The 25,312-nt window shown below is 41.5% G+C and overlaps 1 protein-coding gene across 2 annotated transcripts; it reads left to right on the top strand.

Moving 5' to 3' along the window:
• On the top strand, window positions 8,081–23,965 carry AAED1 (AhpC/TSA antioxidant enzyme domain containing 1). Of its 2 annotated transcripts, none has more exons than XM_005684152.3 (6): window positions 8,081–8,351; window positions 8,780–8,848; window positions 9,739–9,792; window positions 10,115–10,220; window positions 15,787–15,828; window positions 21,893–23,965. In XM_005684152.3, the coding sequence occupies exons 1-6, from the start codon at window positions 8,154–8,156 to the stop codon at window positions 22,018–22,020; spliced, it is 597 nt and encodes a 198-aa protein (XP_005684209.1). In that variant the 5' UTR covers window positions 8,081–8,153; the 3' UTR covers window positions 22,021–23,965. The 2 variants fall into 2 exon arrangements, with proteins under 2 accessions (XP_005684209.1, XP_005684208.1); XM_005684151.3 differs by having other exon boundaries at window positions 15,697–15,828.

The raw sequence follows: 25,312 nt of genomic DNA, 5'->3' as shown, positions 1-25,312 counted from the left end.
AAATTTGGCCTTGAAATATGGAATGAAGCAGGGCAAAGACTAATAGAATTTTGCCAAGAAAATGCACTGGTCATAGCAAACACCCTCTTCCAACAACACAAGAGAAGACTCTACACATGGACATCACCAGATGGTCAACACCGAAACCAGATTGATTATATTCTTTGCATCCAAAGATGGAGAAGCTCTATACAGTCAGCAAAAACAAGACCAGGAGCTAACTGTGGCTCAGATCATGAACTCCTTATTACCAAATTTAGACTCAAATTGAAGAAAGTAGGGGAAACCACTAGACCATTCAGGTCTGACCTAAATCAAATCCCTTTTGATTATAAAGTGGAAGTGAGAAATAGATTTAAGGGACTAGATCTGATAGATAGAGTGCCTGATGAACTATGGACTAAGGTTCGTGACATTGTACAGGAGACAGGGATCAAGACCATCCCCACAGAAAAGAAATACAAAAAAGCAAAATGGCTGTCTGAGGAGGCCTTAAAATAGTTGTGAAAAGAAGAGAAGTGAAAAGCAAAGGAGAAAAGGAAAGATACAAGCATCTGAATGCAGAGTTCCAAAGAATAGCAAGGAGAGATAAGAAAGCCTTCCTCAGCGATCAATGCAAAGAAATTGAGGCAAACAACAGAATGGGAAAGACTAGAGATCTCTTCAAGAAAATTAGTGATACCAAGGGAACATTTCATGCAAAGATGGGCTCGATAAAGGACAGAAATGGTATGGACCTAACAGAAGCAGAAGATATTAAGAAGAGGTGGCAAGAATACACAGAACAACTGTACAAAAAAGATCTTCAAAACCCAGATAATCAGGATGGTGTGATCACTCACCTAGAGCCAGACATCCTGGAATGTGAAGTCAAGTGGGCCTTAGAAAGCATCACTACACACAAAGCTAGTGGAGGTGATGGTATTCCAGTTGAGCTATTTCAAATCCTGGAAGATGATGCTGTGAAAGTGCTGCACTCAATATGCCAGCAAATTTGGAAAACTCAGCAGTGGCCACAGGACTGGAAAAGGTCAGTTTTCATTCCAATCTCAAAGAAAGGCAATGCCAAAGAATGCTCAAACTACTGCACAATTGTACTCATCTCACATGCTAGTAAAGTAATGCTCAAAATTCTCCAAGCCAGGCTTCAGCAATACATGAACCGTGAACATCCAGATGTTCAAGCTGGTTTTAGAAAAGGCAGAGGAACCAGATATCAAATTGCCAACATCCGCTGGTTCATTGAAAAAGCAAGAGAGTTCCAGAAAAACATCTATTTCTGCTTTGTTGACTATGCCAAAGCCTTTGACTGTGTGGATCACAATAAACTGTGGAAAATTCTTCAAGAGATGGGAATACCAGACCACCTGACTTGCCTCTTGAGAAACCTATGTGCAGGTCAGGAAGCAACAGTTAGAACTGGACATGGAACAACAGACTGGTTCCAAATAGGAAAAGGAGTATGTCAAGGCTGTATATTGTCACCCTGCTTATTTAACTTATATGCAGAATACATCATGAGAAACGCTAGGCACAAGCACAAGCGGAATCAAGACTGCTGGGAGAAATATCAATAACCTCAGATATGCCCATGACACCACCCTTATGGCAAAAAGTGGAGAGGAACTAAAAAGCCTCTTGATAAAAGCGAAAGAGGAGAGTGAAAAAGTTGGCTTAAAGCTCAACATTCAGAAAATGAAGATCATGGCATCCGGTCCCATCACTTCATGGGAAATAGATGGGGAAACAGTAGAAACAGTGTCAGACTTTATTTTGGGGGGCTCCAAAATCACTGCAGATGGTGATTGCAGCCATGAAATTAAATGACACTCCTTGGAAGGAAAGTTATGGTCAACCTAGATAGCATATTAAAAAGCAGAGACATTACTTTGCCAGCAAAGGTCCATCTAGTCAAGGCTATGGTTTTTCCTGTGGTCACGTACGGATGTGAGAGTTGGACTGTGAAGAAAGCTGAGCACCGAAGAATTGATGCTTTTGAACTGTGGTGTTGGAGAAGACTTTGAGAGTCCCTTGGACTGCAAGGAGATCCCGCCAGTCCATTCTGAAGGAGATCAGCTCTGGGTGTTCTTTTGAAGGACTGATGCTAAAGCTGAAACTCCAGTACTTTGGCCACCTCATGCAAAGAGTTGACTCATTGGAAAAGACCCTGATGCTGGGAGGGATTTGGGGCAGGAGGAGAAGGGGACAACAGAGGATGAGATGGCTGGATGGCATCACCGTCTCTATGGACATGAGTTTGGGTGAACTCTGGGAGATGGTGATGGACAGGGAGGCCTGGCGTGCTGCAATGAATGGGTCGCAAAGAGTGGGACATGCCTGAGCGGTTGAACTAAACTGAACTGAAGGCCAAGTCAGGAGACAATTGCCATTGAAAAGATAGTTTGTTACTCACAGTTCCCCAGAGGAGAAAGGAGGCCATGCCACATAAGGCCACACAGGATCCATTAGTCAGTCAGGAGGCAGAGGGAGTGAGAGGAAAACATGGGCAACAGTCTTTATTGTGGTCTTCATGGGAAAGAATGGGAGAGGCAGGGTAAATAGGCCTAGGATTAAGCAGCTTAGGTAATTTTAGTGAGCTCCAGTGGGTAGGGGCTGCTCCTGGTTGTCTGATAACTGGCCCTGGAATGATTAGTGTAAAGGAACAGTGGCCTAGTATGAGAGCCCAATAAAAGACTGGTTGAGGGGTATAGACTCTGAATTCTTTAGTGTGCATCTTAAAGCTGTGCCTGCTAGCAAGCCCTTTGCTGTCTCTAGGAACTGGCTACCTGGCAGTCCCTCCAGGGCCAGCAAGGCCCCAGATGACAAACCATCAGAAATACACGGTTATTACCACCCCCTACTGACAAGATGTGTTTACTGCAGAGGAGAAATGCTTTATTACCATAGATCAAGCAATGCTGCTGCTGCTGCTAAGTCACTTCAGTCGTGTCCAACTCTGTGCGACCCCATAGACGGCAGCCCACCAGGCTCCCCTGTCCCTGAGATTCTCCAGGCAAAAACACTGCAGTGGGTTGCCATTTCCTTCTCCAATGCATGAAAGTGAAAAGTGAAACTGAAGTTGCTCAGTCGCATCCGACTCCTAGCAACCTCATGGACTGCAGCCTACCAGGCTCCTTTGTCCATGGGATTTTCCAGGCAAGAGATCAAGCAATGAAGGGGGGATTCATAGCTGAGATGCATTTATTACTAACCAGCAAATCTACTCAGATTATTGATCATCCTGTTTATAGATTTTCAACCAGTTGAGTTCAGCTCTGTTTATTTTTTTATTTCAGTTTTTTGAAATAACCAGTCATAGTCTTTTGCCAGAGATTGGTCCAGAGCAGCGTACGTCTAAGCTGTGTTGACCTGAAACAAATAGGCTGCCAGGCTTTTCTCCAAAAAAGATGGGTTTATTCTGAAGCAACAGGGAATTGCAGTTGTAGGTCTGCAACCATGGTGAGCCACATGCAAGTTCACCCACCACAAGGAAAGATGCACATTTTCATAGAGGGAAAAGGAAGTTGGGAGGCCACAGTGAGCAGAGTCCATAGCTTTTCATTGGCCAAGTCCTTGCCAGGAAAGGAATCTTTCTTAAAACTGTTGAGCTCAGCTATCACTGCAGGGTGTGAGAGCTCCCCCTTCTGGTTTCCCAACTCTATTTAACTCAAGTTTCTGTTTAATAAAATTTTTAATAGCAAATTTAGGTAAGCTAAACTAAAAGGAAAAGTTTGCTAGAGCTTCTGGGGATGAAAATGTTCTACGTCTCTTCATCGCATCTGAACTAGAAAATGCAGCTCTACTGCTACTGGGATCCAGCTTGTGACTACACAGGAGGCCAGCTTAAGGCAATACCAGAACAAAGGAGGGTAGAACTAAGAGAAGAGCTGAGGGAGGAATACCACTCCTAGAACCTACCTGGGGCTTCCCTGATAGCTCAGCTGGTAAAGAATCAACCTGCAATGCAGGAGACCCCATCTGATTCCTGGGTTGGGAAGATCCCCTGGAGGAGGGCATGGCAACCATCTCCAGTATTCTTGCTTGGAGAATTCCATGGACAGAGGAGGCTGACGGGCTGCAGTCCATCAGGTCACAAAGAGTCAGACATGACTGAGCGAGTAAGCACAGCACACAATCTGACTTGTCTCTGAATTTCCTGTTATGGTAGATAATAAATATCCTTATGATGCAAAACCATTTGAGCCAAGGTTTTCTGTCACTTGAAACCAAAAGTACAATAACTGATTCAAGTTCTCACTATATTTTATTCATACTTCTGCTATAGTATTTATTGCTTTTCATCACAACTATTTATTCTGAATTTATCTTCATAACTAGACTATTGTCTCCTTGCCTTGAGCTTGTCTTAGTTAACTTAATCTTTCTAGATAGCAGATAAAAGCTATTATATATAAAATAAACAATAAAATCCTACCGTATAGCACAGGAAACTGTATTCAATATCCTATAATAAAACATAATGAAAAATAATGTGAAAAAGAATATATATACATGGGTGTGTATATATATATATATATATATCTGCATAACTGAATCACTTTGCTGTACATCAGGAACTAGCACCACACTATAAATCAACTATATTTCAATAAAAAAAGAAATGGACAAAAAAATAAATAATCATAACTGTAATACATGCTTTAAAAAAAAAAAGCATGCAGTGTACCAAATAACCAGCAATTAGGAGGTCAGGAAAACCTGATAAGTTGGAATATTTGATGAGCTAGAATATATGATGAACCAAGTGACATAGCCCCAAGTTCAACCAGGAAGTTTGGGGGAGTTTTGACCATCTATTGGAACACCAGTGTGAAGACTGTGGTTGGAGTTAGTTGTTACAGCATCTAAACCCAGGAAATCTGGGCATTCACTACCAGGTAGGGCTCATCTCTGGAATAATCTGAATGAAATAGAGCTGGTTGGGAGTTAGGTTGGTGGGTTTCTGTGGACTGGCACACTTGCAGTCAGATATGGCTGCTGAGCTCTGCCTTGCTTGTATCAAATGGTGGAAAATACCAGTTCTGTAAAGCACTCTGCCTACTTTGCTCCCGTTCATACTGGATCCGTGCTAGCTGCTGAAAACTCTCTAAGGCCACCATTTCTTGCACATTCCGCGCATTGACCAATCAGACAATATTCAGAGAGGCCTACAACGTGCCAGACTTCGTGCCAGTCTGTGAAGATATTACAGTGCTGCAAGAGGCAAGGAGCTTACTGTCTGATTCAAAGATTTCCAAACTTTCTTGGTTCACAGTAGTTTATTTGTTGGTGTCAGTAGTTTATTCACAGCACCCTTAGGCTGAAAGAAATTCCTATCAGTTCCTTTTACTTAGAAGTTAGATCCAAACAACTTCTGTCTGAACAACTTAGTAGCTATTTTAAGATACAACTATAAATTAAGGGGGCTTCCCAGGTGGCTCAGTGGTAAAGAATCTGCCTGCAGTGCAAGAGATGCAGAAGACATGGATTCCATCCCTGGTCTGGAAGATCCCCTGGAGGAGGAAATGGCAACCTACTCCAGTATTCTTGCCTGGAAAAACCCATGGACAGAGGAGCGTGGCGGGCTACAGTCCAAAGGGTTGCAAACAGTCGCAAAGAGTCGGATATGACTAACACACGCACTATAAGAAAAAGTAACATCTTTATTTCACCCAGGGCATGCCTACCTGTTGGACATTGCACAACTTCTCCAATCTTGGAATCAGATTGGACATCTCCAACCTCATTCCCTAAACACAGTGATTTTTGTGAGGTTCTAGTTTTTTATCACAATTGTTAGAAACTCAGCTTGGCAAAGATATGACATTATTTAAAATATAGTGAAAAGAAATGCAGTCTAATGGAAATCATGAACTACCTCCCCTCACAAGAAGGATGTCAAACAGATAACCTCTACTTCCCTCAAGTATTTAAAATATGCTGCAGTGCCCCTGAGAGTACATCTGTGGTACCCCAGCACTGGGAGATATGACCTAGAAATAGGTCTATGATTAGAACTGTCCAAACCCACAGCAGAGTTTCTCAAACTAGGAGCACTTAAATGTGTGTTCAGTAATGGATGTCTTTACACAACCGAAAGCCAGAGGATTCTGGATCAGCCTCTCCTGTACTTTGTGGCAGAGTGAATACTCTGTGCTAGATAAGGGTGATCCTGAAGGTCTTCCACTAAACAAACACCATAAACTTTGTTGTTGTTTAGTCACCAAGTTGTGTCCGACATTTTGTGACACCATAGACTGCAGCACACCAGGCTTCCCTGTCCCTCAGCACCTCCCGGCTGCCCAAATTCATGTCCATTGAATCGGTGATGCCGTCCAACCATCTCATTCTCTGTCATCCTCTACTTCTACCTTCAATTTTCCCCAGCATCAGGGTCTTTTCCAATGATTTGGCTCTTCGCATCAGGTGGCCAAAGTACTGGAGCTTTAGCATCAGTCCTTCCAATGATTATTCAGGGTTGATTTCCTTCAAGATTGACTCGTTTAATCTCCTTTCAGTCCAAAGGACTCTAAAGGATCATATTTTCTGAACCACAAATCCAGAAACAAGGTGGGTGAACTTTTAAAGACAAAGAACCTGAATGTTGTCTTGTTTTGCCCTGGAAGGCTTGGACACATTGTCACCATCTATGAGAAACCCCAGTACAAAACCAAACTCCAACTCCAGGACCAGATGAGTCTCAAAGAGGCTGCAAAAATTCCTAAATTCCCATATGCATGCTTGCCTGCAGCCTGCACCAGAAGAAAGTAAGGTGGGATAGAAACATGCTTAAAAGACTACCTGGTATGCATGTACTGTAGGACATGTACAAAACTGATGCAAAGCCATTTAAATCCATTTTTCTCATCCTTCTCAATCCATCATTTACATACATACATACATACATACATACATACATACATACACACACAGAGTCATCTCACTTAAGGATCCTAGTAAATAGCTTTAGCAAAACAAAAGTTTGAAGAAAGAAAATGGACTCCTGAGACAACCTAGCACATTTATAAATAGGTTTATTATACCAGCTATTAAAAAATATAATTGAGGGAATTTTCTCAAGTGATAGCAATGGTCTATATTTTTATGGAGCTGTGGCTCAGTGGTAAAGAATCTGCCTGCAGTGCAGCAGGAGACACAGGAGACTTGGGTTGGATCCTGGGTTCGGAAGATCCCATGGAGGAGGGAACAGCTACCCATTCCAGTACTCTTGCCTGAAAAATCCTATGGACAGAGGAGCCTGGCGAGTTACCATCCAGGGGGCTGCAAAAGAGGGACCAAGCATGCAACAATAAGTGGATAACGGGTAAATAATCAGACAAAACTCACCTAACTGTGGACAGATGCACTAATTTTAATAGAGTAAAATGTTAACCAACAGTAGAATCTAGGTGGTAGATATGGGAGTGTTCACTGTAAAATTCAACTTTCTGGGCATGTTTTTAAATTTCCATGATAAAATTTTGACAAATGTTTACATTTTAACTAAAAATAAAATTTAAATCCACACTTAAGATTTATACATTACAGTGTATGTTAACGATAGCTCCAAAAAAAAAAAAAAGCATGAGAACTGAGGAGGGAGTGGATTTAAACTCTCCTGAAAAGGTAACTAAAAGAAGCTAACTTCAGCCCAGATGGCTACGGAGGGCAGGGGCTTTCTTCATATATAAGTCCTTTCTCGCCTTTGGTATCTCGCTCTCCTCTTTTCTCTCTTCTCTCTCTTCCCCCCCTTCTCCCCGCTCCACGCCGTCTCTCCGTCTCCGTCTTTCTCCACCCTGTCTCCCTTGTCTCTGTCTCTTTCTCTCTCCGCCCCCGCGCTACCCCCCACCCCGCCTCCGTGTCTCTGTCTCTCTTCCTACCACGAGCGGCTGGGTCAGAAAACTCGAGAGTGGTTCTGTACCTTTCTGCAGCTTCGGAACCATCGGAGCCACGTCAAATGCAGACTCTCGAGGTCTTGCCTGAGAACCGCCGGGGGCACCGGGTGAGGCCCCGGAGCTCCGCGGCGAGCCTGGGCCCCGGCAGCTCCGCCCCGCGGAGAGCCCCGCCCCTTGCGCTCCGCTTGGCCGCGATCCAACCCACCCAGCCTCCCTCCCGCTCGGTCGCTATCCGAGGGCCCTCGGACGTAGGGCGGGATGGCAGACCCCTCCGAGGCCCCGGTCACGCGGCAGGTCAGCGGTCACGCCGCCCCAGCCCCAGTCCCAAGCGGCCCCGCGAGCTGGCAGCCCCTGGCCGCCGCCGTGGCCGAGCTGCCTGTGCTGGACGCCTCCGGGAGGCCTGTGCCGTTTGGTGAGCTGTTCCGAGAGCGCCGGGCTATCGTGGTCTTCGTGCGGGTGAGCACGGGCGACGGGACGATCCGGCGCAGGGACCTCACCTGCAGGCAGGGATGGAGGTTGTTTCTACGGCCTCCCCTGGGGGGAGTTACATCTGGCCTCTGGAAGGGTCCAGGACCGGAGAACGGAACCCGCCGGGCCTCACCCCTCCTCTAGTGGTCGTCCACTAAAAGTTTCTGGAAGGCGGACTCCGCTCTCACTTCCTTGAACGGGAAAGGAAAAGCAGCCCGCCAAGCCAAGGCCATTTTCTCAGCGAGCGAAGAGGCCTAACAGAGACTGCGTGGGGCCCAATTTCAGGGCACATTTGGGCACCCTTGACATCTCTAACAGTCTTGGGTGTAGCATTACGTCACGCATAAGTACTTGGTTATTTCTGACTCCGAGAGTTAGTTGCTAACTTGTCCTTTTTGCCTGTGTTGGGATTTCAGCATTTCCTGTGTTACATCTGCAAGGAATACGTAGAAGATCTGGCCAAAATCCCCAAGAGTTTCTTACAAGTAAGTTTCCCTAGAGTGAGCAGCAGCGTGCCCCGCTTCCGGGCGGCCTGGTGAAACTCACCTGCGGTTTATGAGGAGTGTGATGGCATGAGGTGCAGAATGCGCCGCCTCTCCAGCACAGATGCTCATAAACCCAGATTATCATCATCCCACACATCTCCCCAACACCTCCAAAAAGGGAAGAGACTCATTGGAAGTGTATTTCTGTCCTATTCATTACTGCCTGACTATAAAAGGACTAACCATAATAATGATTTTGATGTTACGTAATAACCTGCCTATTCTCAAATGTTGACTGATAATTATGAAAAACAGAAATGCTAGAAATATTTTCTTTTCTTTAGTTTTATAATACAGACACTCCAAATAGTTGTTCATTACAGGAAGTTACTAGTATAACTTAAAGATGAAAAATTTGTATCCTTAATGGAATTACAGTTCCACATTCTTGTGACAGCCACATACAGGTGTATTTCCTCAAGCATATAAAGGTTTGTCCCCAGGTTAGCTTTTTAGTGAAAGCATTGGTAGCTTCTGTAAAATTAAGATCTGTTTTCAGCAGACCTTGTCAATCAAGATGTGAAAGAATAAAATTGTCTGATTAAATAACCCTACTTTAATAGTGTTTATTCTAGTTTAATGTATGCCTTTTGGGAAAGTGTAGAGAATTACTGACTATTATTTTTAAATTCTTACTTAGCAAAAGAATCATCTGAATTAATTGCATATTTTAGCATAATTGCTTTGACACACAATTTGGCTGTTTATACCATTCTTCTGGAAGCCTATAGGTGGCATTAAAATGGAAGAAAAGAATTGGATTAGGGGAAGTTATAATTAGGGAAACATAATTTCTAATAATATGTACATGTCCTTTTTCTCTCCTAAAGGAAGCAAATGTCACTCTCATAGTGATTGGACAGTCATCCTACCATCATATTGAGGTAAATATATAGCCAATTGGGACCCTAACAGGCTAAATCTGTTTTAGATGTAAAAATTATATAATTACCTAAATCACTTAAGTGTTAGTCACTCAGTCATGTCCAACTCTTTGCAACCCCATGGACTGTAGCCTGCCATACTCCCCTGTCCATGGAATTCTCCAGGCAAGAATACTGGAATGGGAAGCCATTCCCCTCTTCAGGGGATCTTCCTGACCCAGGGATCGAACCTGGGTCTAAATTTGCTAAAATTTAGTCAGATTATCACTATTTTTCTCTCATTTGTCTTGATAAAAATTCCAACTATACTTTTTTTTTTCAGCCTTTCTGTAAACTAACTGGGTATTCTCATGAAATCTATGTTGATCCTGAGAGAGAAATTTATAAAAGATTGGGAATGAAAAGAGGTGAAGAAATTGCCTCCTCAGGTAAGACATGTCTCAAGTAGGAAATCCTGATAGTATATTTCACATTTCACATAAGTATATATATGCATAGGGGAACAAATGGTAAATTCATAAATCAACCTGCTCTTTATGATTCTAATAAGTGGTCCAGATTCATGATACTCTAAAAGATTCATTTCCTGGATGTAATGACATGGAAGGCTGTTGGTGAAGTTCTAAATGAATGAAAAAATGCAAGTTCAAAGCAGTGTTTTCAGTATGATTTCATTTTTGTGAAAATAAAAACTATTTTCATAAACATAAATATCTATATCTGTGATGAAGATTGTTTTAAAAGACATTGCAATGTTTACCCCAAGACATGGGAGTGAGAACAGTGGCTTATATATACATATATATATATATATATATATATATATATATATATATATATTTACAATGAGTATATTTTACTTTTGTATTTAAAAGAAAAATAATATTGCTTAAGTTAATATATTTTCATACCTCAACACCATGGCTTTGAACACTCTTATGTTCTTTAACTGATGAAATCTTAGTTTTCATCTAAAGCCCAACTCAAAGGGGGTCTCAATAGCTCTACCAGCAGAAGCAGTTGCTTCCCTCATTGTTTTTTAATAGCATCTTGTACTTTATTATATACTCTATGATCGAACTTAAGGTGATAAGTAGTATAGTTAGTTGAAAGGTTTGATGTTTTATTCATCTCTATATGGTTCACATTCCCTGCCCTTGCACAATTCTTTATAATTAAAAGTACAATAAGCTTTAGGTGAACTATTGATATGTGTTTTAGATAAAAGGAACTTGGCTTCTGAAATACCAAGCAAGAGAACTCAACTAGAACCCAGATCACTTACTCTGAACAAATGTTGAGAATGACACCCATGGTACCCACTGTGTTGGCTGTTCCCAGGACGACTGTGACAAAAGACGCAGTCCCTGCCCTCCCAATGCTCATAATCTACCCTGGGAGAAAGAAGCAAACAGTTAATTACATTACAGCTTAGGGCTTGTAAAAGAGGAGAGCATGTATTGGCAATACCTATAATACAGAATGGAGAAGGCAATGGCACCCCACTCCAGTACTCTTGCCTGGAAAATCTCATTTCACGGAGGAGCCTGGTAAGCTGCAGTCCATGGAGTCGCTAAGAGTCAGACACGACTGAGCGACTTCACTTTCACTTTTCACTTTCATGCATTGGAGAAGGAAATGGCAACCCACTCCAGTGTTCTTGCCTGGAGACTCCCAGGGACAGGGGACCCTGGTGGGCTGCTGTCTATGGGGTTGCACAGAGTCGGACACGACTGAAGCGACTTAGCAGATAATACAGAAATGCCTGTAATACCAGAAATGCACAGGGAGAGAAGAATCTGGGAGGGCTTCTTAGAAATGGTGTTGTCTAAGCTCACTCTTTAAGGAGTTAGCTGGGTGAAGTGAGGCTGGGAATGCTGCAGCTGACAGAAAGTAGCCCATCAGTATGAAAAATTTTGACTCTTGGAGAACTGCAAGAGTTCTCTATGTCTGGCCAGAGACTAGGAGCCAGTTGGGAATTGTGTGAGCCAAGGGACTGAGTCTGGGAACAAGCCAAGGAGTTTGGATTCGTTCTCAAGGCAGTGGGGGAGTCATAAAAGTGTTTGAGTGGAGAAGTCTTGTTGCCAGGTAAAGGAGCAATTGGAACGTGCCAAACAGGAGGTATCCATTGTAATTGGTGTTCTTGACAAGTTTGTAGTAATAGCCTAGAAAGAAATGACAGGGCATGAAATAGAGACACAGAGGGACAGATCACAGAGCTGCCACTTATGAAGCAGAGTTGACATGATCCCTTCCTTTACTAATGTTTTGAAAGAAAGCAACCTAAACTTTATTAAAACTAACGATGAGGTACCATAGATAGAGAATCTGTTCTTTTTTTCCTCCTCTCTTTTTAGTATAGGAAATTGCAACAGTACAGATTGTGAACCTTAATCTTTGGTAGACTGTTTTCCTGTGCTATATCAGAGCCTCAGCACATGTAAGGTCTGTTTATCATTTAGCTGCTTTTGATATAAACTGTGAGTTTTACTTTAGTAACACCTCATCATTCATTGCCTCAATAGAGAGAGAGAATTGCAAAGAAAACAGATGAATTTAAAGCAAAATACATGCTTATAATGATAAAGAAAGTATATTCAAATCATTTAAACTCCTTTGATCTGTGTCAAACAACTCTCTTTCCAAACAGAAAACACTAGGTTCTCATGAAATGATTTTTTAAAGTTCCCACCTGAAAAAGCACAGGTCTTAGAATCAGTCTCAGAATAATCCTACTTGAAAGCAACATTGAAAATAAAATATAATAATTTAAAATTAATGGGACAGGTTATAAAGACAAAGAATAAGAAAATAAAGCCACTAAATTCAAGGAGGTAATGGGTTTACCTGATATTTCATCTTGCCTTACTTGATAATAAGCCAGTTTATGGCATTGAATCTATAGTGATCGCTATAGACAGCAGGTAAGTGCATGCAGGAAACATGCTTCTTACAATACTTAATCTAACATTTCAAATTCAAATTCTGGTCTTGAGTCCAAGAACCAAAGTAAAGAGGAAAACATTGAAAAAAAAAAAAAACAGGAGTTTTACACATAACTAAATTCATACTGGCAAAATTAGATTGTGCTTTACAGCCAAGATTGTGAAATTCTAGGTTGTAGAATCTTCTTCAAATGAATTTTTTTAATTTCAGAAATATGAAATGACCCTTCTTTGGACATAAGGAGATAGTTTGGATTTATGAACATTTATTTTAGGTATAAAATCCTTGAAAACATAAACTTGAGTCCTTTACCCATGTCTCTAAGCTAGTGAGAATGTATCTGCTTCTTGGTAAGAGGAATGAATGTCCATCCTCTAATAAACACAAAAGAAATAGAAAAGTTGGAGAGATGAAGGAAATAATAGGTATCTGAAATCAGGCAGGTCAAAGGCAGCATAATCATTAAAAGAAAAAGCCCAAAGCACTAGTTGAAGCTGGACCACAGGGCTGAGGGGTTAGCTCTGTGCTGTGACTCCCACAGGAGAAGATAAATGGGACTGGTAACTGTGTACACTGGTTGACATGCACCTGGAGAGGCAGACCGCGGCAGGCAGGAAGACCTGGGCTGCAGTGTCTCACTGCTCGGTCACTCTCTGGCCTTAGAGTCGGTGGAGTCCAGATTTTTTTTTTTTTTAATAAAAGGCAGGGGTAGGAAAAAGATAAGTTATAAAACAAGTAGTTTCTTTACTCAAAGGTAGTGAAAGTATCAGTCACTGTGAGAAAGGAAATAGAAAAACTGACAAGTAAAAATGGAAAGGTAGCTATAGTTACTGTTGTTATAGCTAAACCTCAGAGTCTCAGTGGCATATAAAGAATGAAGTTAGTTCCTATTCATTCACATTTCAAGAAGGATATTTCTACTGGGTGCTTCTCCAGGCAGCAATTGAGGGACACAGTAGGAAAGACTCAGGCCTCTTCCATCATGTGGCTCTGCCATTGTCAATCCAAACTTCAAAGGATGTATTTAGGTTGGTGCAAAAGTAATTGATGTTTTAGACCATGAATTTTAAATTATAACTAGACTCAAATACATCTTTATTAATCAAAATAGGTATCAATACAATCAACACATTTTTGGCAACAAGCAATAAATTGGTTTATTCCTGTAGTGTAAAAATCCATTCTTTGGGATTCAACAAACTCTTGGAAAGCATTTTCTGCCTCCTGCTGGTTGTGGAAGCATTTTCCCCGCAAAAAGTTGTCGAGATGCTTGAAGAAGTGGTAGTCAGTTGGCAAGAGGTCAGGTGAATATGGCGAATGAGGCAAAACTACGTAGCCCAGTTCGTTCAACTTCTGAAGCATTGGTTGTGCTACGTGCGGGCATTATCATGGAGAAGAGCTGGGCCCTTTCTGTTGACCAATGCCAGGAGCAGGCATTTCAGTTTTTGGTGCATCTCATCAATTTGCCGAGCATACTTCTCAGATGTAATGGTTTCACCAGGATTCAGAACGCTGTAGTGATACAGTGACCATGACCTTTTTGTGGTGCAAGTTTGGCTTTGGGAAGTGCTTTGGAGCCTCTTCCCGGTCCAGCTACTGAGCTGGTCATCACCAGTTGTCATTGCGCACCACAATCCGATTGAGAAATGCTTCCTTGTTGTTGCATAGAATAAGAGAAGACAACACTTCAAAATGACATTTTTAAAAATTTCTGGTCAGCTCATGTGGCACCCACTCATTAAGCTTTATCACCTTTCCAGTTTGCTTCAAATGCCCAATGACTGTAGAACAGCCTATGTTGAGTTCTTTGGAAACTTCTCATGTAGTTGTAAGATCAGCTTTGATGATCTCAGTTGATCGTCGTCAGCTTCCGACGGCTGGTCACTATGTTCCTCATCTTCAAGGCTCTTGTCTCCTTTGTAAAACTTCTTGAACCACCACTGCACTGTACATTCATCAACAGTTCCTGGGCCAGTGCATCACTGAGTTGTTTCTACTGCTTTATGATTCATTTTAAACTCAAATGAGAAAATTGCTCAGATTTGGTTGTCTAACATCATTTCCATAGTCCAAAATAAATATGAAATAAATAGCAAGTAATAAGTCATTAGCAAAAAAAACATAAAATGAGAAATGTGCATTAAAATGATATATAACATAACCACATTTATTAAGAATGTATTCCAAAATCAAATGGCAAATTCCAACAATGCAAAAACTGCAGCTATATTTGCACCAACCTGATAGAAAAAACATGAATAAGCACCTCTGGAGAGGTTTTTAGGAGATGCCCGGGAAGTGGCACACATTATTTTACTCATTGGTTTGATTGTGGTCATAGAGCCATATCAAACCCCAGGAAGACTGGGAAATGTTTAGCTGTGGTCCCAGAAAGAGTAAACAAGTTTCGACCAGCATATAACAGTAGTCTGTGCCGCAATGTCTTTTGAAGAGGAATGTAGTTATCTATTACTAGATAAGAGACCAAACCAAATATAAATGGGGGATTAAAAAGGAAAGCGCTGCCAGTTTGAGAATTCTACAGCTGACATTTTTCAGTGGCAGAAAATGATCTGGGTCTGTCATCACTTCCTCTTTTAAAGTAGTAGTTCTCAACTGAGGACAATTTTGACCCCTCTCCCACCCAGGGGATATTTGCCACTGTCTGGAGACATTTTCAGTTGTCACAGCTTGGTAAATGGTGGTTGCTATGGCATGAAGTAAGTTCAGAGAGCATGGATGATGGTAATCACCCTACGTTACTCAGGACAAAGACTTATCTGGTCTAAACATCAGTAGTGAAAGGCTGAGAAACTGTTCTTCGAAGGAAGAGAAAAAGGCAAGTCAAAAGTAAGATAATACATAAGAGAGAGACTGTTTTCTAAAAATACTAACGTTATCTTAATGTCAAGTCAAATATAAAATGATAACATCTAAAGACAATTCCTAATATTTCAGGACAGAGCCCCCATGTAAAATCAAATATACTCTCAGGAAGCATTCGGAGCCTGTGGAGAGCAGTAACTGGCCCTCTTTTTGATTTTCAAGGAGACCCAGCTCAGCAAGGTGGAACACTCATTTTAGGTCCAGGTAAGCATCAAAGCTCAGCTTCAGCAGTGTGCTTTTTATGCTATCTGGAAGTCAAGAGGCCATCCACTTTCTTTATAAAGTAGCCGTCATGTAAAAGTATGCGCGGTAGCAGTCAGGATGCTGTGCTCTCACAGGGGACGTCGTTTGTCTTCAAACACTCCTGTATATTTTTGATGTCTGTTTACTGGATGTACTGTGGCCGCCATTCCATGCCTGAGTGATTCCAGGTATTCGGGATAGGGAAAATCAGTGGCGGTTTGGTGATTTGTATGTGGCTATAACACTCTTTAAAAATTTCAGTGGAGGTGAGCAGACGACCCACAAAATGCAGAACAATTATACCAAAGAAATTCTTGCACTGTTAAGAAAGTTCTAGAACCCACAACAGATTTCCTAACCTGGTGATCTGGCAAAGGGACTGAGAACCCCCAGAGAATTTAACTTTGGAGGCGAGTGGGATTTGATTACAGAAGTTACATAGGACTAGGGAAACAGACTCTTGGAGGGCACAAATAAGACCCTGTGCACACCAGGACCCAGGAGAAAAGAGCAGTGACCCCACAAGAGACTGACCCAGACTTGCCTGTGAGTGTCCAGAAGTCTCCGGTGGAGGCATGGGTTGGTGGTGGCCTGATGCAGGGTCAGGGGCACTGAGTACGGCAGTGCATCCACAGGACCTTTTGAAGGAGGTCGCCTGTATCTTCATTACCTCCACCATAGTTTGGCCTCAGGTCAAACAACAGGGAGGGAACACAGCCCCATCCATCAATATAAAATTGGATTAAAGATTTACTGAGCATGCCCCGCCCCTCAGAACAAGACCCAGTTTCCCCCACAGTCAGCCTCTCCCATCAGGAAGATTCCATAAGCTTCTTATCCTTGTCCTTCATAAGGCAGACAGAATGAAAACTACAATCATAGAAAACCAATCAAACTGATCACATGGACCACAGCCTTGTCTAACTCAATGAAACTATGAGCCATGCTTTGTAGAGCCACCCAAGATGGACGGGTCATGGTGGAGAGTTCTGACAAAATGTGGTCCACTGGCAAAGGGAATGGCAAACCACTTAAGTATTCTTGCCTTGAGAACCCCATGACAGTATGAAAAGGCAAAAAGATAGGACACTGAAAGATGAACTCCCCAGGTCAGTGGGTGCTCAGTATGCTACCGGAGAAGAGTAGAGAAATAACTCCAGAAAGAATGAAGAGACAGAGTAAAAGCTGTGGATGAGCCCGGCTGTGGAAGTGACTGGTGATGGAAATAAAGTCCGATGCTATAAAGAGCAGATGTGACTGGTGATGGAAATAAAGTCCGATGCTGTAAAGAGCAATACTGCTTAGGAACCTGGAATGTTAGGTCCATGAATCAAGGTAAATTAGAAGTGGTCAAGCAGGAGATGGCAAGAGTGAACATCTATATTTTAGGTGAACTAAAATGGACTGGAATGGGCAAATTTAATTCAGATGACCATTATATCTACTACTGTGGGCAAGAATCCCTTAGAGGTATGGATTTTTTCAGCATTATGTTTCCTATGTAAGTTATTACAAAATATTGGGTAGAGTTCCCTGTTCAATACAGTAGGTCCTTGTTGATTACCTATTATATATATAGTAGTGTATATATGTTAATTTCACACTCCTAATTTATTCCTCCCTCCATCTCTCCCCTTTGGCTACCATAAGTTGAAGTCTGTTTCTGTTCTGTAAATAAGTTCATTTGTATCATTTTTTTTTTAGATTCCGCATGTAAGTGATGTCATATGATATTTATCTTTCTTTGACTTAGTTCACATAGTATGATAATCCCTAGGTTCATCAATGTGGCTGCGGGTGGCGTTATTTCATTCCTTTTTATGGCTGAGATTCCATTGTGTATCTGTTTCCCTGTTGATGGACATTGGGTTGCTTCCATGTCCTGGCTATTGTAAATAGTGCTGCAGTGAACATTGGAGTGCATGTATCTTTTTAAATTATGGTTTTCTCCAGATTCATACCCAGGAGTGGGATTGCTGGATCATATGGTAGTTCTTAGGGTTTTTTTTTAAATTTTTTATTTATTTATTTTTGGCTGTGCTGGGTCTTTGTTGCTATGCAGGCTTTTCTCTAGTTGTGGTGAGTGGCAGCTACTCTCTAGTTGTGGTGCACACGCTTCTCATTCCAGGGGCTTTCTTGTTGCCTGCAGAGCACTGGCTCTGGGGCTTCAGTAGTTGTGGCTTTTGGGCTCTGGAGCAGAGGCGCAATAGTTGTGGCATGTGGGCTTAGTTGCTGCTCAGCATGTCGAATCTTCCTGGATCAGGGATTGAACCCATGTCTCCTGCACTGGCTGGCAGATTCTTTACCACTGGGCCACCAGGGAAGCCCTATATTTAGTTTTTTAAGGAACCTCCATACTGTTCTCCATCGGAGAAGGCAATGGCACCCCACTCCAGTACTCTTGCCTGGAAAATCTAATGGATGGAGGAGCCTGGAAGGCTGCAGTCCATGGGGTCGCTGAGGGTCGGACACGACTGAGTGACTTCACTTTCACTTTTCACTTCCATGCATTGGAGAAGGAAGTGGCAACCTACTCCAGTGTTCTTGCCTGGAGAATCCCAGGGACGGGGGAGCCTGGTGGACTGCCGTCTATGGGGTTGCACAGAGTCGGACACGACTGAAGCAACTTAGCAGCTTAGCAGCATACTGTTCTCCGTAGTGGTTGTACCAGTTTACATTCCCACTGACCCTGTAAGAAGGTTCCCTTTTCTCTACACCCTCTCCAGCATTTATTGTTGGTAGACTTTTTTATAATGGCCATTCGAACCAGTGTGAGGAGATACCTTATTATAGTTTTGATTTGCATTTCTCTGATAAGTAACAGTGTTAAACATCTTTTCATGTACTTTTTGGCCATCTGTATGACATCTTTTAGACTGACTAGTTTTCTGTGATTATGGTTTGTGTGTCTGCCCTCTGATGCCTCTTGCAACACCTACTGCCTTACTTGGGTTTCTCTTACCTTGGATGTGGGGTATCTCTCCAGCAAAGCACAGCCGCTGCACCTTACCTTGGATGAGGGGTATCTCCTCAAAGCCATCCTTCCTGACATTGAACGTGGAGTAGCTCCTCTCGGCCCTTCTGCTCCCGGGCAGCCACTGCTCCTTGGACATGGGGTTGCTCCTCCCGGCTACTGCCCCTGACCTCGGGCGTGGGGTAGCTCCTCTCGGCCACGCTTCTGTGTGGTCTGTCGCAGCCTTGTCTAACTCAATGAAACTAAGCTATGCCCGCGGGGCCACCCAAGATGGCCGGGTCATAGTGGAGAGGGCTGACAAAATGTGGTCAACTAGAGAAGGGAATAGTAAACCACTTCAGTATTCTTGCCTTGAGAACCCCATGAACAGTATGAAAAGGGAAAATGACAGGATACTGAAAGAGGAACTCCCCAGGTCAGTAGGTACCCAATATGCTACTGGAGATCAGTGGAGAAATAACTCCAGAAAGAATGAAGGGATGGAGCCAAAGCAAAAACAATACCCAGCTGTGGATGTGACCAGTGATAGAAGCAAGGTCCAATGCTGTAAAGAGCAGTATTGCATAGGAACCTGGAATGTTAGGTCCATGAATCAAGGCAAATTGGAAATAGTCAAACAGGAAATGGCAAGAGTGAACATCAATATTCCAGGAATCAGCGAACTAAAATGGACTGGAATGGGTGAATTTAACTCAGATGACCATTATATCTACTACTGTGGGCAGGAATCCCTTAGAAGAAATGGAGTAGCTATCATGGTCAACAAAAGAGTCCGAAATGCAGTATTTGGATGCAATCTCAAAAACGACAGAATGATCTCTCTTCGTTTCCAAGGCAAACCATTCCATATCATAGTAATCCAACTCTATGCCCCAACCAGTAATGCTGAAGAAGCTGAAGTTGAATGGTTCTATGAACACCTACAAGACCTTTGAGAACTAACACCCAAAAAAGATGTCCTTTTCATTATAGGGGACTGGAATGCAAAAGTAGGAAGTCAAGAAACACCTGGAGTAACTGGCAAATTTGGCATTGGAATATGGAATGAAGCAGGGCAAAGGCTAATAGAGTTTTTCCAAGAGAACGCACTGGTCATAACAAACACCCTCTTCCAACAACACAAGAGAAGACTCTACACATGGACATCGTCAGATGGTCAACACTGAAATCAGATTGATTATATTCTTTGCAGCCAAATATGGAGAAGCTCTATACAGTCAGCAAAAACAAGACTGGGAGCTGACTGTGGCTCAGATCATGAACTCCTTATTGCCAAATTCAGAATGAAATTGAAGAAAGCAGGGAAAACCACTAGACCATTCAGGTATGACCTAAATCAAATTCCTTATGATTATACAGTGGAAGTGAGAAATAGATTTAAGGGCCTAGATCTGATAGAGTGCCTCGTGAACTATGGTGACATTGTACAGGAAACAAGGATCAAGACCATCCCCACGGAAAAGAAATACAAAAAAGCAAAATGGCTGTCTGGGGAGGCCTTACAAATAGCTGTGAAAAGAAGAGAAGCAAAACGCAAAGGAGAAAAGGAAAGATGTACCCATTTGAATGCAGAGTTCCAAAGAATAGCAAGGAAAGATAAAAAAAAGCCTTCTTCAGCCATCAATGCAAAGAAATAGAGGAAATCAATAGAATGGGAATGACTAGAGATCTGAACTGAACTTATTTTATAAAAAGCCAATTTATGATATTAAATCCACAATGGTTAGTGTAGACAGCATATAGGTACAATGCAGAAAACAGGCCTCTTATTTAGTAATCTAATGTTGTTTTATGTTAAAATTCTGGTCTTCATTCCAACAATTAAAGTAAACAGGATCTAGACTATAAATTTCATTGAGTTAGACAAGGCTGTGGTCCTAGTGTGATTAGATTGACTAGATTTCTGTGAGTATGGTTTCAGTGTGTCTGCCCTCTGATGCCCTCTTGCAACACCTACCATCTTACTTGAGTTTCTCTTACCTTGGGTGTGGGGTATCTCTTCACGGCTGCTCCAGCAAAGCACAGCCACTGCTCCTTACCTTGGATGAGGAGTATCTCCTCCTGCTGCCGTTCCTGACCTTCAGGGTGGGATGGCTCCTCTAGGCCCTCCTGTGCCCGCACAGCCACCACTCCTTAGACGTGGGGTTGCCCCTCCCGGCCGCTGCCCCTAGCCTTGGGCGTGGGGTTGCTGCTCCCCGGTTGCTGCCCTGGCCTCTGGCGTGGGGTTGCTCCTTCCTGCTGCCGCCCTTGGCCTCTGACACAGGGTGGCTCCTCTCGGGTGCCACCCCTGGCCTCGGATGCGCGGTGGCTCCTCTTGGCCGTCGCCTCTGACCTCTGACACGGGTGGCTCCTCCTGGCTGCCGCCCCTGGCCTCAGACGCGGGGTAGCTCCTCTTGGCCGTTCCTGTGCCATCGCAGCCTGGCACTCTAGACTGCTGCCCCTGACCTCGGACGCGGGGTAGCTCTCAGCCGCGCTTAGTGCGCCAGCCCGCCGCTGCCGCCTGCGCTTAAATTACTACTATTTCATTTGAGCAGATAGAAGAATTGTATTATATAACTGATTGTCTTAATGCTCTTATTTTTCAGCCTCTTTTAGGCTATGGTTATAATATATGTAGGCTATTAAATTGGTAATTAGGAGTAAATTTTTTAAGGAAGTGATTTATTCTGTTATTACATTTAAGAAACATGATTTTCTGGTTTGATATCTACACTAGTTCCATATTCTTCCTGTCTGTTTGACAAGCTGTTTTATTTAATTACATTTAATGAAACCTAACAGAAGGTTATAATTTAAGTCTTTCCCTTTGCAGCAGGGAAAGTACATAAAGAATTAAGTACTAACCTTATTTAACCATAATTTTTGTCATGCTTTACTACCTTAATTAAAATTTATTGTGTCATTATATGGAGAATGCTATGTACTCCAGGTAAATAACTTTTTCATTTGGACTAATTAGAAGTTAAAATACTGCTCTGATTCTAGAAAGCAGTACATCTAATGAATAACCCTATATGTTAACCTTTACCTTTTATTCTTATTCTCTTCTAGGTAACAACATCCATTTTATACACCATGATAGGAATAGGTTGGATCATAAACCCATCAACTCTGTTTTACAGCTTGTAGGAGTTCAGCATGTGGACTTTACAAGCAGACCTTCAGTTATCCATGTGTGACATTACAGATTCTCTCAATTTCAAATGGACCTTGAGACATGACCTGAAACATGGGGATGTCATATCCTCATGCAGTGCCTATGTTGTTGACCCTCCCCAGCTTTTGAGGAGTTATAGAACCATAAAGAGGCTTTGTACCACTGTTTGAACATCATGCTGAGAGACGTCAGTTGTCCAAAATGTGATATCTGTAATTTTATAGCTTTTAAGGTTTTATTTTATATAGCAATTTTTGTAAAAAAAAAACAAAAAAAAACACCTAAATTTTACTTACACAAAGTAAAACTTTAAAAGCTATAAAATTATAAATACCAGTCTTTATTTTACCGTATGCTATATCTATTCAATGAAGATATTTTTGACCATTAAAATCATACATTTTTATAAAGAACATATAAGGAGAAAGGGAAGCAACCAAGAACATTTGATCCATTGAGAAAAGCAGGAACTCAACCTCTGTAAATAGCATAATCATATTTTTATAGGTATACATTTATATTTTTGTTTGCTTAAAAAGAAAGACAGGAAGTAAACACACCAGAGTATCACCAGTAGGTATCATTAGGTGGTAGGATTACAGGGTTTTTTTTTTCCTGTACTTTTTTATATTTCCCAACTATTCTGTTATGAACATGATTCATTTTTTGGCAAAGAAAAGATCTTGAAAAATTATATGAAGAATATGTTCCCACGTAGCAAGATCCACAAAGGTGCAGTTATACAGGCTGCAGGCCATACGTTTCTAATTCTTTACTCAAAGGAAACACAGCAGACCAAACCTACATATAGCCTACATTCACAGACTTTGGCCACACACCTAGTATCTATTTCACTAGGATTTTGTTTAGGGGGGCAGGGGTTACTAGTAAAAGGTGAAAAATATGTTTGCAATGTTTGATGTGTGTTTAAAATATAATCAGTATGCTTTTTGAAAGGAAATTTTAAGAATTGTTTAAACTGAAAAAATAAGAAATTTTATAATTTAAATGTGCACTATGATTTGGTTGTATATTCTCAAACAGCTTCTATTTCCCACCCCCAAGTTGCTTTTATTTAATGAACAATTGTCATCTTTCATTTTTCTAGAGTCTTAATATCTTTAGTGGGAAGTGTCCTAGGAATTCTGAAAAGTACAGCAAGATTAAAATATTGGTAATTATTAGCAAGTATAATACTGCTTTGAACTTAAAATACTTTTATAACAAGCATATAAAGGTCATACACAAAATATACTTTAAAGTGCCCAAAAATCTGAATCTATTTTCATGTGTATATAGACAGAAATCATGTTTTTAATCAACGGAAATGGGCTAGCTCATAAAAATTAAAATTAAAGTGTTTTGTTCTATTTTATTAAGTAAGGAAACATTGGTGGCCCACATACCTTTACTGACTTTAGACTTAAAACTGCTGAATCATAGCTGACACAAAATTTATATATTTACATTTATATTATAAAAGTGTACATATAAAAATGCCATATTTTTTAAAGATACATAAACGCTTCAGCGAGGAACAGTTACATAAATACAGTGCAAGAGTAAATTGCCTACCCAGACAAACACAGTGTGAGAGAAGCTGATGCTGAATAACAGTTTTTTAAAAAGCAAGCATGGCAGTTTATACTTACTGCCCACCATTAAGCAGACATTAGAAATGTTTGAAGTCTTGAAGAACTGGTCTGTAAGTCAACCTCTGGTGTCCTCACAACAGTGATTTTTTTTTTTCCAATGGGTCCTGTATGTTCTGATTTCTTCTATTTAGAAAGTTGGAAATCTTTAATGAATTTATTCAATGAATGATGTGGCAAAAAAAAAAAAGACTATCAGTTTCGAGGGTTTTAGCAAATTTATGATTGAAAACTAACCTTACATTGAAATTCTAAGACATTGAAGACATTGAAATTGGCCCCTAAGAAGAAAACTAAACAAAATAAATAATGAAAGCTCAAATGGGATAGAGATTTAATTTTAAATTCTATAACTTTGCTTTATAGTTTCCAAACTTATGATATAGCTCCTACTTTTAATTGGGTAAAAGTGAATTCTACATCAGAAAGAAATGAATTTTTGTTGTTATTCTTGTTGTTTAGTCACTAAGTTGTGTCCAACTCTTTTGCAACTCCATGGACTGTAGTCCATCAGGCTCCACTATCTACGGGATCTCCCTGGCGAGAATACTGACTGTTGTTCAGTGTCTAAGTTATGTCTAACTCTCCATGGACTGCAGCATGCCAGGCTTCCCTGTCCTTCACTCTCTCCTAGAGTTTGCTCAAACTCATGTCCATTAAGTCAATAATGCCATCCAACCATCTTATTCTCTGTTGCCCCCTTCTCATCCTGCCCTCAATCTTTCCCAGCATCAAGGTCTTTTCCAGTGAGTCAGCTCTTCCCAACAGGTGGCCAATGTATTAGAGTTTCAGCATCAATCCTTCCAATAAGTATTCAGGGTTGATTTCCTTTAGAGGGCTTCCCTGGTGGCTCAGATGGTAAAACATCTGCCTGCAATGTGGGAGACCTGAGTTAGATCCCTGGGTCGGAAAGATCCCCTGGAGAAGGAAATGGAAACCCACTCCAGTACTCTTGCCTGGAAAATTCCATGGACGGAGGACCATGGGAGGCTACAGTCCATGGGGTCACAAAGAGTCAGACATGACTGAGCAACTTCACTTTCTTTCTTTTCTTTCCTTTAAGATTGACTGGTTTGATCTCCTTTCTATCCAAGGGACTCTCAAGAGTCTTCTCCAGCACCACAGTTCAAAAGCATCAATTCTTTAGCACTCAGTCTTCTTTATGGTCCAACTCACATCTGTACATGACTACCGAAAAAACCATAGCTTTGACTAGACAGACTTTTGCTGGCAAAGTGATATCTCTGCTTTTTAATATGCTGTCTAGGTCTGTCATAGCTTTTCTTCCAAGAAGCATCTTTTAATTTATGGCAGCTGTCACTACAGTGATTTAGAGCCCAAGAAAATAAAATCTGCCACTGTTTCCATTATTTCCTATTCTATTTTCCGTGAAGTAATGGGACCAGATGCCACGATTTTTGTTTTTTGAGTGTTGAAATTTAAGCCAGCTTTTTCTTCTTTTTTTTTAAAATTTAAATTTATTTATTTTAATTGGAGGCTAATTACTTTACAATATTGTATTGGTTTTGCCATACATCAACATGAATCTTCCATGGGTGTATACATGTTCCCCATCCTGAACCCCCCTCCCACCTCCCTCCCCATACCATCCCTCTGGGTCATCCCAGTGCACCAGCCCCAAGCATCCTGTATCCTGCATCG

The sequence above is a fragment of the Capra hircus genome, chromosome 8, assembly GCF_001704415.2.
Source record: "Capra hircus breed San Clemente chromosome 8, ASM170441v1, whole genome shotgun sequence".
Lineage (NCBI taxonomy): Eukaryota > Metazoa > Chordata > Mammalia > Artiodactyla > Bovidae > Capra > Capra hircus.
The sequence above is the reverse complement of the archived record's forward strand: the minus strand, read 5'-3'. Positions and strand labels throughout refer to the sequence as shown.